General features: G+C 45.7%; 1 protein-coding gene across 1 annotated transcript; it reads right to left on the reverse strand.

Moving 5' to 3' along the window:
• Positions 1-683: 683 nt before the first annotated feature.
• Positions 684-14,001, reverse strand: MPG (N-methylpurine DNA glycosylase). The gene is made up of 6 exons (XM_068206631.1): positions 13,937-14,001; positions 13,513-13,615; positions 9,872-10,020; positions 9,053-9,278; positions 5,835-6,039; positions 684-1,195 (listed from the first exon to the last, which is right to left on the reverse strand). Exons 4-6 carry the CDS (start codon positions 9,272-9,274, stop codon positions 810-812), a joined length of 813 nt encoding a protein of 270 aa, XP_068062732.1. The 5' UTR covers positions 9,275-9,278; positions 9,872-10,020; positions 13,513-13,615; positions 13,937-14,001; the 3' UTR covers positions 684-809.
• Positions 14,002-14,280: the final 279 nt, after the last annotated feature.

A 14,280-nucleotide genomic window follows, 5' to 3' on the forward strand; every position in this document is an offset into this window, starting at 1 on the left:
TCGGTACCTCAAGCCAGGCTGCTGCACCAGTGCTTTCTCTGTGTGGGGATTCACACAGTGCTAAGTTCTGAACTAGTTTCAAGAGCAGCTGGGAAAACGAACAAAACCCATTCTTGTTCTCCAAGCTGGACATCAGAGATAGGCAGAGGTTGGAAGGGGTCTCTGCTCAAAGGAAAGGTGTTAGCTCAGGTCACTCAGGACCTGTCTGTGGAGGTGTGAATGGCCCACAGCTTCTCTGGGCCCCTGTTCCAGTGTTTGACCACCCTCATGGGGAAAATTTTTTCCACAGAGCTAATGAGAACTTCCTGTTTTCCAGCCTGTTGCCTCTCATCCTGTCTGACAGCAGCCTGGCTCTGTCTTCTCTATCCCCTCCCCTGAGGTAGCTGCAGACAACAGTAAGATCCTCCCTTTACATCCTTCGCTCCCAGCTCCCATCCTTTCAGTCTGCTCTGCTGCCACTCAATTTTTTAACTGTTTCCCTGCAGCAACCAAGCGCTTGGCCTCTGCTGAGGGCTGAAGTGATGGGAGCAGTCCAGAGCTGTGACCCTTCTCGTTTCACCCATCCTAATTGGGCCTGGATCTGTTGGCAAGGGAGAAAGTGGCCTTCAGTGTCCAAAACCAGCCTCAGTTCTGGCTGGGAGGCCCATTCCAGTCTCCTGCAAATGAAGCTCCACCTTGCCCCATTCATTGTGACCAAGTACATTTATTGTTAAAAACCCCCCAGGCCCCTCTATCTGCCGTGATGCAGCTTGAGGCCACTGTAGAGAGCACAGCTCAAGTCCTGGTCCCTGGGACACTTGCAAGACTTGTCAGCTGCCAGGTGAGTGTCCCATCTCTCTCTCTGTTTTCTTGTCTACAACACTCACAAATCTGTTTCCTCGTAAATAAAACCTGAGTGGTTTCTGCGCCCACTCTCCCCTGTTGCCAATGCCAATCCTGGTGGTGGCCACCACGTCCTGCTCCCCCGGCGGGTCCTGTCCAGGCACCATCCAGATGGCAGCATCCTGAGTCAGGTCCCTTTGGTCAAAAGCCTTGTCGATGCCAAAAGCCTGGCAGAGCTTGGAGGGCCCATTGCAGAGCTGCCAGTCCTTGAGCAGCCTGGTGGGTGCTTTCCTGGAGGCCCTGCGCAGCTCCCTCATGGCATCCAAGCCCTGCAGAGGTTCCAAGGAACGCAGCAGCACTGCAGCCCCTTCTCCTGTGCAGAACAAGAGCTGGGTGTTAGTATGGGGCTTTTTTTTGGGAATGTCTCACCTTTCAGCCCACTGCCAGCAGCACTTCAGCTCTGAGCCTGTGGCTCAGCCTGATGGAAGAGGGAATGGCCTGGTGCACCCAACCATGGGGCCTGGCCTTTGCTCCAAGGGCACTCCCTTCCCTCCTCCAACTCTCCAGTGTCCTGTAGCTCTGTGCCCTTCATTCTGCAGTGCTGACTTGCTCTTCCCAGCTCCACCTGATGTTGCTAAGCCTGGCTGCTGCTCCAAGGCTTGCCAGAGGGCAAGAGCTTTTTCTTATGTCAGCACAATGTTCAGGAACAAATATACATCTGGTTCAGTTTTGGCAGAGGTATCCAAAGCTCTGGTCCCAAACCCAGTGCATTTCTAATAAACTCTGATTAGAAGAACTCCAGCTAACAAAGGTGAGGAGGAATGAGTCTGGATGCTGCCAGCAGAAAGAGGCAGCTTGCAGAGTGAGGCTGGACAAAGAGAAACCTGGCAAGGAGCTGCAGGCACTGGGAGCACACACTGCTGAGGGAGCCTGGGCTGGTACCAATCCAAACTCCCTCTGGAGGTATAACAGCTGGGATGAGCATGGCCTTGGGTCACTGCACAACTCCAACAGAGTGTGATTTGGACACATGTGCCAGAGAAGCTCTCCCAAGGCAGGGACCTGGGCAGGACAGGGCTACGCAGTCTGGTTTGGGTTGCACAGCCCTGGGAACAGCACTTAGCAAAGACGACCTTTCTATGACAAAAACTGGAAAAAACTGACAAATTCTTTTCTCAAATGTGATTTGCCACTGTCAGAAGCCTTAGGTCTCCCTCCCTCCCAGCTGTTGCAGCCAGGTGACAGCAAAGCAAAGATGCAGCTCCTGCGTTCCCTGTCAGACAAGGATCTCCAGCCTAAGTGGGACAGAAACCTTTCCCTGGTATTTTCCAGTGGCCAGCAGGGGCCAGGTCTCCTCCTGCCCCTGAGTGGGTGAGGAGAGCACTGGCACAGGGCCTGTGTGCAGCCCCACACAGCTCCCCCCTGTGCTGGCCACCCACAGCCTTCCTCCCACCAGCATCTGCACAGTGCTGCTCCCCAGAGTCCCCTCTCCCTCTCCAGCCTTGAACATCTGGAGCCACGCTCATGCCTGGCAAAGGCTCTTTTTGTAGGCACTGGCAGATCCCTAAGGACCTGTGGTTTCCTAAAATAGACTCCCTCTCATACTTTGTACAAATCTCACGCTAAATTACCCCTCTGGGCTCCCAGTGAGGTCCTGGTTCCTGGCTCTCTGAGGTGTGCCTGCTGCCCTGAACCATCTTGGGACCCCTGCTGCCCTGACTACAGCTCGGCGAAGCCAACAGCCTGAATTCCAACAGCTGTCAGCAATCTGTTCCCAGGCACTCCCTTCTCCAAGGAGGGGGATTGATGCTAATCTGCCAGCCAAAAGCCGCTTCCCTGGCCTAACAGTGATTTAGAGCTCAAAGGTCATTTCAGATTTTTAAGAACATGTTCCATGTCCTAATTCTGCTTTTTATCAATGCACAAAGAAACATCCTTCCCATCATGTTGCTGCCTCCCTTGCCAGGAACAACTGTGGGATTCTGAGCAATCTCTCATTACACTGCTTGCTTTCACCCATCTCATGTGGAAGTGGAAACAGGTCACACTTGAATTGAACCGAGTCCTTGGGAGTTCACATGAAGAGAGACAAGCACTTGGAAAACTGCAGGTGCTCCCAGAGAAGCACAGAGCCCAGCCTTCTTCCCCTCACACCTCTGGGTTCTCCTGAGCAAACTTCCACATTAGAAATTTAATTTTAATTCCCAAAGAGTGGCTGAATCAACTCCAGAGTGCTTCATCCTGGCTTCCTCCCCCTCCCAGCCTGCAGCATTTCACTCTCACGGGTCACCTGAGTTCATCATCTGCCCAATGTGCACACACCAGCAGCAGCAGGGCCAGCTGGGGATGCTGAGTATTCATCTCTCCTGTTAAGAGTCACTCCATATAATGAGCAGCATTCAGGGCTAAAAGCTGGGATCTAACAACACTGCAGAGGCCAATTTTCTTCCTGAACAGCTAGAAATCAACATGACAGTGGAGTCCCACACCCCCACAGCGCAGCTTCCTGCTCCTTCCCCGAAACAGCTTTTGGCCACTGGAGAGAAGAGAATTTTCTCCTCCATTCACCCACCTGACTCAGTGCTCCCCAATACTTCCTTCAAAATCCTGGTCTAGGAGCTGAAAGTTAGGGAGAAGTCCCTGCAATGTGACCCTGGGCTGAGCATCGTTGGGCTCTTGATTTTACAAGCTATTCTTTCAGATCTGGCAGCAAAACACAGACCTTGGCAAATTCCAGAGAAACAGAACACAGCTAAGTCAAAAAGAGGCATGACTGGCATTTATCCTCTTCCTGAGGCAAGGGAAGCCCCACATCTCTCTTGACTCTAGGGAAAGCTCTTAGTACTGAGATTACTGTGCAGCTCAGGATATACTGTAGGATTCATGCACAGTAAAAGACTTTGGCTGTATGTTTTCTATAAGCTCTTCTCCTCTACCACCCATGATTTCTCCAAATGCAGTGATGCCTGCTGTGGCTTCAGGCAGTTGCAGCATTTCACTCAGTGATGGGAGGATCTCTCACAGTAAAATTCCCCGTGGTGTAGCTTTATCTCAGTGATGTGCATGAAGATTTCCCCTTCCCATCCCTGAGTGATACTGGAGCCTGAACCTCAGCAATAAAGAGAGAAAGTTTATTCCACCTGGAGTCAGAGGCTGTGAGGCTGTGTATCAAAACAAGTGATCCCTAAAGAGTCAGAGCTCCACTGCTTCAGAGGATACGCTTGTCTCTTAGAGCTGTTTGCCTTCAGAGCATGCTATGAAGGAGGACCAAACTATGCCACAGGAGATGTTTTTGGTTTTTCTGCCAGGGTTTCTTTGTGTTTTTTCACAGCCAGAGTCAAAACAAAGTTTTGAAAATCTGTCCCATATCCAGAGAATGAAAGGCTCTTGCCTTCTACCCAGGTGCCACCATGAAGATGACCTTCCCTCAGACTAAACCACAGCACAATAAACAACTCCTTCTCCCTCTAACTGGAGAATAACATCTTGGGTGATTCCTCCCCAGATTCTTTCTTTCAACACTTCTGCATGTGGGCAAATACACAGAAGGGGCAGCTCCAGTTTGTGTAGCTGCCATCATTGGTGCACAATGTGCACAGCCGTGGTACTGACTGCAGTGCTCTGACAAAGCTGGCAGTGCCAGCTCTGCCTGGTGTCACTCACGTGTGACAGGATGATGGGGAGGAAGTTTGTAACAAAAAATCCAATTAAATCCATCACCACAGGGAGCCCTTCAACTGCTTTTCTACAAAACTAAAAACAGGTATATAAGCAAAAATTTCCCAAGTGTGTATTTCAAAGAAATCTTTCTAGAATTCAAAGGCTAAACAATTTTTTAAATAAAAAGTATTATTCTTAAGATTTTAATCACCAAGAATCCCATCCTGACAAATGAACCATGTGCTTTCACAATCTGAACAGATTTGGCAGAGCTACTGTAATGAACTTCACATGTGTTCATCCACCAGACTCCAGACCCTCAGTTGGAAAGTCAGGCTCTTCCTCCACACTATAACGTGGCACTGTTTTTCTGCTTGGCTTCTGTCCAAAGGCCAAAACCTGAGCATTAATGGCCACAGTTACATTTGCTTTCCACTTAGGAATACACAAGCTTTTTAAACATTTTCATTGACATAGTCAAAGTAAATTGGGTTTGAGATTTTTTCTAGCAGAGCGAGTAGTTACCTAGGAAACATTTGATGCCATTTCAAGGTGTCTAATTAAGCAAGAGATTCATTGCAAGGCAAATACTGTCATTCTTACAGGACAGGAAAAAGAAGGAAGTTTTCAGTAACGCTTGTTAAGAGTCTTGAAATGTGGAAGGAAAGTTTCAGTAAGATACAGAATAATTTAATTAGAGCTTGATTATTTTTTCTTGAGAATAATAAAAGAAGATGGAAGATTCTGTAACAGTCTGGGTATTTTGATTTGGGTGAGGGGTTTTTTTGGCTTTTAGATACAGCTAGACAGCTAAAATGTTCCTACTGACTCCTTGCTTAAGCTTAGGACATCTCAGGCTTTTTGTTTTCTCCAACATTTCATTCCTTTCACTCTGAAGATAAAGGTAGGAGACAGAGGAGTTTCCTGTCATGGCAACAGACACCAAGATTTAGGCTGTCATTAATGACTGACTTTTTCTCTACATCACCACTTTTGAGGAACAAGGTTCACTGAATCCTGTGACTGAGGCAGCAGCCCAGGTCATCAAAACTGAAAGCTCCATCCTATCCAGATTCTCCCTCATTTCTCAATCTTTGTGTGCCCAGACAGCTCCCACAGCTCCCAGCTGGGACAAACTGGGTAGCTGGAGATGGGCCCTGCCTGCTGTGCTGTCTGCCCACAGGTACACCCTGATCACAGTGACAAAGCCCAGGTTCCAATGGAAGATGGTGACAGCAAGTCACTGACATCAGAGAGCCCACAGAGAGCTCACAAGTGACTTGCAGCACCACTGCAGCTTGAAATGTCAGCCCCATCCTGCTGGCATTCCATCTCTTTCAGCCTCAGCTTACCTTGGCTGGAAACATTCATGCAGAAATAAATCCCGTAGATCTGATACACGTACAGAGTTCCTGGTTTCATGAACATTGCTGCGTTCCGTTGTGTTTGCTTCCCACCTTTTGAGTGGGAAGCTTCATCTTCCCCACCCAGATAAGCTTCTGTTTCAACAATCCTACCCCAGAGCTCTCTGCCATCAGGAAGTTTGCGAACTAAAATCTGAAAGAGAGGTCAGAGTGCATCAGTTACCAGCCCTCAGTACAAAATAACCACAGCAAGAGCTGTGGAAACAGAGAAGTTGGAAAGAAAGGACCTGATGGTATTAAATTCTCTCCAGTTAGCAGTCTATAAGCTAACACCAACTTTTTAGCTTCCACAGCCCAGTACAAGGAGTTCCCACCTGTCACTCACCCCACAAAATGCCTGGAGTGTGTAGATGAGGCAGTATGAAACAGAACCAATTTATGATCCTACATATGCTAAAGCCCACTGAGTTGCTTTTGTGGTTATGTTCTGTATTCTCCACTCCAATCCATCAGGTTTAAGGCAAAAATCACTGCTAATATCATCCTTGAAGCATCATGAATGTATTATCTTTAGATCAGAAGAAATATGACAGTGGCACAATTAAATAACTGCTATGATTAGACAGTTTCCCTCCCTAGAGATGTTTCAAAGAAGTCCCAATCCCAAATCACAGAGATAATCAGCTCTAGAGAGGGCATCAATGCTATTTCAGTATTTTCTGCACCACAGAGAAGGGCAGTGCAGGAGAGATGGGAATTGGCTTCAGGCAGACAACAACAGATCTTTGTTATTACAGTGTGTTCTTGCTGCTGGTACCTCCTTAAATAAAACAAAGCAGATGCAGGGGAAACAAAACATGACAGACAAAAGATTCTTTTTAAAAATAAAAAAAAACCCCACTAAACTTTGTACAAAGGAATTTGTGGTTTGACCTATTTCTAAACTTTGTGCTTTATTTAATGTGTATGAAATGCTGCAGCACAGTGTTGTTTGGGCACCAGCAATCAGTTTAATTAAAACATTTCAATTATGCAGCTGTTCAAAAATGACCTTCAGAAAACAAAGCTTAATTCCTAGCAGATGTTTGTGCTGGATTGCTAGTGCAGATATTGATCTGATCCATAATGGATGCTCCAGGAGCTGGTTTCCAAAGCTGCAGCTCCAGTATACCACAGTTTCCCTACAGCACTTGTCAAATTGTTGAAAATAATCTGTTTATGGAAAAAAAAAAAGCACTGGTGTTCAGCAAGTGGGCTGGGAGCAGCCCAAAACCAGACCCATGTGGCCACATTTCTCCCTCAACATGATGAAATGCAATGGTAAGGTTATGGGTTTAAATGCATCCAGGCATTTCCCTGTCTTCAGACACACCAAATACTCTGTTTAATAAAAAAATTCAAAAATGGTGATAATTCCCAACATAGTAAGCCATTTCATAAAGGTTATTTTTCTCACTGAGGATGTACCTTGATGTTATGGCAGTTCCCTCTGAAAGGCCATTCACTCATGTATCTTTTTTGTTTCCAACAACTCAGGTATCATGAAGGTAAGCAAGATTAATATACCAGATGCCTCCAAAATTTGGTAGAATGCAAGTAATGAAGGAAACACTGAATTACCTTTATGAGAGAATAGGCTAGGTCATGGGAGACTGGGGGTTATACTTTAAAGAAAATGTAAAATTAAGGTAGAAATCACGTGGTTTGGAAAACAAGGCCTAAATAGGAAAAATACAGAATTAGGACTCAAAAATCATCTGCCAGTGTAACTGAATGCATGAGGGTGATGGAGCCATTAAGACAACAAAAATGTATCAGTAATGGGAGACTTCAGGCATCCTCAGATAGATCAGGACATGTGCAATGTTTGCTTAGACACCATCAAATGTTGTGCAGAGCGAGGAATCAGGAACATCATGAGAAAAGACTCAGTTCTCAGATCTGGAGAAAAATACAAAGTCTTTTCCAAAGACTTACTCCTGAAAAATAACTCAGTATCATGACCGTGAAGGATAAAGTTCAGAGTCTTTTCACAAGCATTAAAGTCCAAAAATAATCTACCAGAGTCCTGCCTACCAGCAAAAAGAGGAAACTACGTAAAGTGAGGGAGCTTGTTGGGAAGAACTTCAGAGGCAGCCAGAGGTTAAGGTCTGAAAGGCAAGCCTCTAGCAGGATGTCTGCAAAGATAGCAACACATGTGGAGTATCACAAAGAGGTGAAGGCAGACCAGAAAGAAACACAGCAGGGCTAAAAGGCAGAGCAAAGGTGTCACTTACAAGCAAGATATCCTTAAAAAATAAAAAAAGGCTGCATGCAGCAAAACAGGCCAAAACCAACAGTTTGTGGAACAAATTCCTGAAGTTATCTAAAGCCATGAGAACCCAGAGAGTCTGCTCACCCTGCAGACAATAAAGGTATAAAAAAGACTCAGAGAAGATAAGACCATAGCAGTGAAACTGAACACACATTTTGCAGTGAGTTTAGAAGGCCCTAGACTGGAACTTTTTATAGGGAAAACACTAAGAGAAGTCCCTCCCCTGGAAACAGCCAGAGAGTTTTCTGAAGGACTCACTAAGCAGAGGATTCGATCTCCACCATTCTGATTTCCAAAGGCTTTCAGCAAGGTCCAAAGACTCCTCAATGTTTATGCAATGGGCTAAGGGAGAAGTCCTTGCATGTGCAGGTAATGACTTGGAAACTCAGAAACAAAAGATAGGAATAGCAATATCTGGAGTGAAGAGAGCTTAATTGTGGGACTGTATAATCCTTAGCATAACAAGACAGTAAAATGAAGGCAAAGATGATGTTGCTGACTGCAGAGCATTGCTTTCCACTGGGCTAAGCAAGAAACAAAAACAAGTAAAGCAATTGCTGAAAGGAAGATAATGGGCCTGAAACAGCCTTCAAACCACAAGCAGCTAAGCACATTTTAGTAAATAGAAAAAAGGGAGGAAAACTCCACCAAAAAAATCCCAATTAAAAATGCGACAGAATAATCTGAAAAATTATTCCTCTGACCTCACCCGGAATAGATTCGGCTACTGGTCTTTAAATTCCACTGCACTTAGCAAGAGGAGGAATGAGAGCTGTATTCCTAAAATAGCCAAGCCCAGGAGTCAAATGGCAAAAAAAGAATTTCATCCTTTTACACGAAGTTATTAGGTAGCACATAATCCAGTACAGGAATGTCGGTGCTCATGTCTTACCTGTCCCAGAAAGGACTTGGCCAGGCTAACACAGGGCTGGTTGAAAAAATCTTCTTGTAGCTGAGGAGAATTTTTTTTCTCTATCACAAAATATTTGCTGCTTTTTGGAGAAGGATCTGCTCCAGGTGTAGTGTTCAGCTGCTCCACGGCATTGATCTGAGGGAAGCTGCTGGTGTTTTGAAGAGCACTTAACTGAGCCAACAGCTTTCTTTTTCTTGGCATAGTTCTAGAAAATGGATATAAGTATCATTAGGATTATAAAGCTTATTTAAAAGCAACTAATTTCCACAAACTTCTGTTTTTACACATCTCTGCACGACAATGAATCTGAAAGCTAAGACTACATGGACAACCTATGGGAACTGCAGCAGGAGGTGACAGATTTAGCTGTGTTTGCACCAGGCTGGGCAAATATTGGGCTCTACTGATGAGCAAACAGAAAACAGCAGTTTGAGTATTCATCTTTTAAGGACTGCAGATAAAAGCAACTCTGCTCCACTAAGCATTGAAAATAAGTTTGCTGTTAGGCTAGAAAACTCAGAAAGTAAAAGCAAAGATGAATCAGTACTCTGTACTTTTTACCTAAAGCTAACAAAAACTTTTAAGTAGAAAGAAAAAACAGAAAACAAGCACTTCAAAAAATGTGCTGCCTCAAAAAGCCCACAGAAGCTGTGTATCAATCATTTTCAAAGGTAATGTAACTGGATCAGAAGCTAAACCTCCACAGGAAATTTAGAGATGCCTATTCACAGTCACAAACTTGTTTATTGTGCTGTAGAAGTGCCTGTGTTAGAATCTCCACAAAATGATTCAACTTACCAGAAAGATTCAAGCTACTGTTCCAGCCAACAGCATGGACCTGAGGCAGCTACATCATGTGCAATTGTTCTCCTGGTTTGTCACCACTTTCTCCATGTGAGCTCCAAAAAACTAGTGTTTTGTTTTCAGTGCTGCAGCCCTTACACCTGCTGAACAGGTACAAGCATTTATTCACTGGATAAAGTGCTTTGAAACAGTCCAAGAGATTCTGGAGATCTGACGGAAATGTGATACCAAGAGTGCACCATTAGCTCAAACTCCAGAATAATTTGCAGTTTTCTGTTGGTCCAGAAAAAGCCCATCTCCCAGATGGGCAGTGCTGGAGATGCTCTTAAGCCTTTGTTATTCCGTGGGGAACACACTTTTCCTATACTGAATACACAGAAAGCTGAAACCAAACTTTTAAAATGCCACCATGTGCACTAAATTTGGAAAATGTCAGCCTCAAAAAAAGGACTTTCACAAGAGAATGCAAAGACACCAATTCTAAATTGGACTCCATGTAGATGTAAGGGTTCAACATCATACAGATTGAAAAATGGAGAAAGAATCACATAGCTGAACCTGGAAGGAAGTATATACATAAGTAATTAGCTGTTGCCACTCATTTTTCACCAGATCATCAGCATTTAAGAATTACTACAAAAACTTTCAACATTAAAACCAATCATTATCTTGGTCTGATGGTTCTCACAATGAAGTTCCACCAGCAACAGTTTATTTGTGAAATTCAGCATTGCTACAATCTGAATCATCAGTGCCAATTCCCCATTGCTATATTTCACTTCAGAAGAATCCAGACACAAACATATAAAAATAGGTAGGAAAAAAAATCAAATCACATTGCGTGACTGGCAGAGAGGTAGGATGGTTTTATTTTTTTTCTCAACACCTAATTATTTATTGCAATAATTCAATGGTGTAAGAGACTTGCCACAGAACCACCAGCTCCATGCCAGGTACTCTGCTCTGAACTGTGGCTTTTAGCTGGTGGGAATTCTTAAAAATTTTGTCAGAACTCACCAGCCTGTCTCAGACAGAACTGTCTGGAGGCCTGGGCAAATGAGTCCTATCTAGGAGAAAGAGCTGCAGGAAGGAAGGGCCAGAGGAGGAACACCTCACCATTTCAGACTGACCCTCTGAAACACTCAGTCAAGGCAGTACTTCCCACTGAAGACAAAACCTCCAGACTCCTCTGACAGTATTAACTGGAACTTCCAGCTCATCAACCACACATAAAGCCACGCTGCAAACATGGCTGACTGGAGTGGAGCATTAACTCATTTGGTCATTTGTGCTCTTATGGAATGCGACATCAGGAACAGGATCTGAGCTGCCTGGCACCTACTGCATTTCCAATTAAATCATTCCTAAAAGCTGCAAGTGCTCCTATTGACACCTTATAGCAGCAGCCTCAGGGCACTTGTAACTTCACTGCTGTGGGCTGATCCTTGACACTCCTCAGCGTCTTCAATAGGAACAGCAGCAGGAAATTGCCTCGTAGCCAGGAGAAATGGGTCAGTGCAGAGTGAGGGGCTGCAACACCAGCTTAGAAACCCAGGAAAAACCCCCACATCCTACGCCCTATCTCTCTGCTTGTTCATAGAAAGATCTGAAACACAAAGCTCTGTGCCTCAAAGCCTATCTACACTTTCTGGAAAGGATGTTGCTTGTAAATACAAATCTCTTCTTGCCCAAGAAGGATCACACTATAGAAGGCAACACATACCATGGATCCAAGCCCTGTGCATTTGGGAAGCAAGAGACTCAACTTCTTCTGTAAGTATACATACAAATTCTGCAGCTCTTCATTTCTATCTAGATTTTCCTGCTTTTACAATAAACAAATCCTACCCCTGGGCCTCAAATAACGAGCCATGGGTTGAATCACATTTTACTAATCCTGCTGTAACCAAATTAACTACAAGTTGTTAAGCACATTTACTAAAAACATACAAAAAAAAGAGTACGAAGTCAGAAAAAGAAGATCAAGAGCTGAATCAGCACAAGTGCCTGGAGTGTTCAGGACTGCTGGGCTAATCTCAGGCAAGTGGTTCAGAAGCCTGAAAGCCAGAATTGGAGAGACACTGCAAATCTGTGCAAAACCCAGCTCAGCAGCAGATACACCCTGTACTCAAGGCACAACAGAGTCTACAGAAGATTCTTTAATCCTTCTAACAAGACTGCATTTGCAGGCATCTCCTTAGGTATTTAAGGAGTTTTCATGAAAAGAAGAGGAAAAATATATATATATATCCCACCAGCAATTTGCATGTACTTTTGGCTCCCAGGTCCAGATACCTGCAAAACCTTCCTCAGGTACATGAATTTTTCTGACTGAATAATGAAGAAGAGTACATAAACCACTGCCAGTTCTGGAGAGACAATTCCTCACAGCAATTCCCAGTTGCACAGATTTTAAATGGGAACGGGTGCGAGGTCATGCTGGGTCAGACCAAAGGATACCTCTCCCTGTATCCTGCTCTCCAGCCCAGGTCAAGAGCAGGAGCCTGGGGAAGAACAGAATAAGCATCCAGTGCTCTTCCACACATCCTCCATGTCTCTGGACTGGATCCTTCTGATCCAAGCTCAGCCTTCCCTGAACCTCAGCCAGCCAAAGGGAGACCTGACCAAAAAAGAAAACTTCATAGAATTAGTTATTACTGCTCCAAAAGCTCACTCATTTAGTGTGGGAATTTGCACTGTTCCCCACCGATATGAATCAGTTTACACTTGCACTTCACCACCCTCAGCCCTCTTTCCCACCTTCAATAAGGCAAAGCCAGCTGGAAACAATGATTTTCCATGTCATCTACAAAGCATCCCTGCAGCACCCCAACGGTGACCTCCAGCCACCAGGAGAGCTGCCCATTTACTCACATTCTCTTTGCTGTCTTTGCAACAACTGTGTATTTATGACAGGGGAACTCCTTTACTATATCCAGGGCTGCTCAGGTAAAGGGCTCGTGTTTCAAACCTTTCTGAAATCTGAGTACAGACTGTGAGCCAGACCTCAGCATGCTTACTTAGACCTACAGAAAATTCCAGCATTTTTTAAGGCATGACTTTTAAGCCACCTTGATTTTTCCCCCCATGACACTTATGCAGCTCTCCAATAATCCCACTTTGCTACGTTTTCTATTAATTCACTTGTTGGAGGTCAAACTTCCAGGTCTGCAGTCCTTAGATTTCCCCTAAAACCCTCTTTAAAAATTAGTGACACATTTGCTGCTGAAACCATCAGTAGCAACACTGTCCTTGGGGGCTGCATCTGGTTTGGTAGTTTATTCATGCCTGTTTCTGCCAGTTTAGCAACTTATTCCTGCCTGTTATTCCTGTCTTTTTTGTTCCATAACCTCTTAAACAGACATTTTAAGGCAGATCCTTCAATGAGTTCTCAGTATGAACGACGTCTCTCTGCCTTTCCTGTCTAGTCTACCCTATTACTAACCCGAAATAAGTTAATAATGTATAGTTTTCTGAACGACGGTGTGAGAAACAGGAAAAAAAAAAAACCACTGAAAAAAGACTGCAGGCATGAACTAATATAACCATCGAGTCAGTTTCTCCACAGACAGATTCTATCAGCACGTGCAATCCTAATACCGCAAAAATATGCCAAAAGGGATGCTTTTATTCACCTTACTAAGTGCTGGGGACCTCATTTCCTTGTAATTCACGTCCTCGCCCCTACTCCCTACCGGGCATGTTGAGCTTTTTTAGGATCGAACCTAACTCATCCTTCTGTAAAGAATAAAGAGGGTAACAACGAGCAATGACGAAAAACAAACAAACAAAAAGAGCCTTCTCAGCAGAATTACATTTCGGTTGAGGACCGAAATGATTTGGAGCGGAATCCAGCGCTGCAGCGGGGGGCTGCGCCCGGCAGTGCTGGGCAAGGCCGGCCGGGCCCGCTCGGGCGCTGCCGGCGCCGTGGCCGAGCCCCAGGAATCCGAGCTCCCTCCTCCGCCCGCCCCGGCCGTTCGCTGCAGCTCCCGGCCGTTCCCGGTCGCTGCCGGCCGTTCCCGGTCGCTGCCGGCCGTTCCCGGGCTCCCCCTCACGCACCTGCCGGGCCCGTTCCCGCCGCGGGCGGGCGCGCAGCCCCTGCCGCGGCCCCGCGGAAGCCCCGCAGCTGCCGTGAGGGGCGGGCCGGGGCGCGGGGAGAGGCGCGGCCGTGAGGGGGAAGAGCCGCTGGCTGCGCGGCGTTCGCAGATTCGTCTTCCTCGGGGGTGTCTCCTCGTGGGGGTTGCTTTCTGGAGCGCAGACCCTCTGTAAAACAGCGTTTGAACTCTCGCTGGTTTTCAGCATCCACTCCTCGGTCTTTCATGTTAATCATTAATTCATCAGTACAAAGGCTGAAAGAACTGGGGGTGTTCAGCCTGGGTCGGAGAAGGCACGCGGAGTCCTTA

Source organism: Anomalospiza imberbis, chromosome 16, assembly GCF_031753505.1.
Source record: "Anomalospiza imberbis isolate Cuckoo-Finch-1a 21T00152 chromosome 16, ASM3175350v1, whole genome shotgun sequence".
Lineage (NCBI taxonomy): Eukaryota > Metazoa > Chordata > Aves > Passeriformes > Viduidae > Anomalospiza > Anomalospiza imberbis.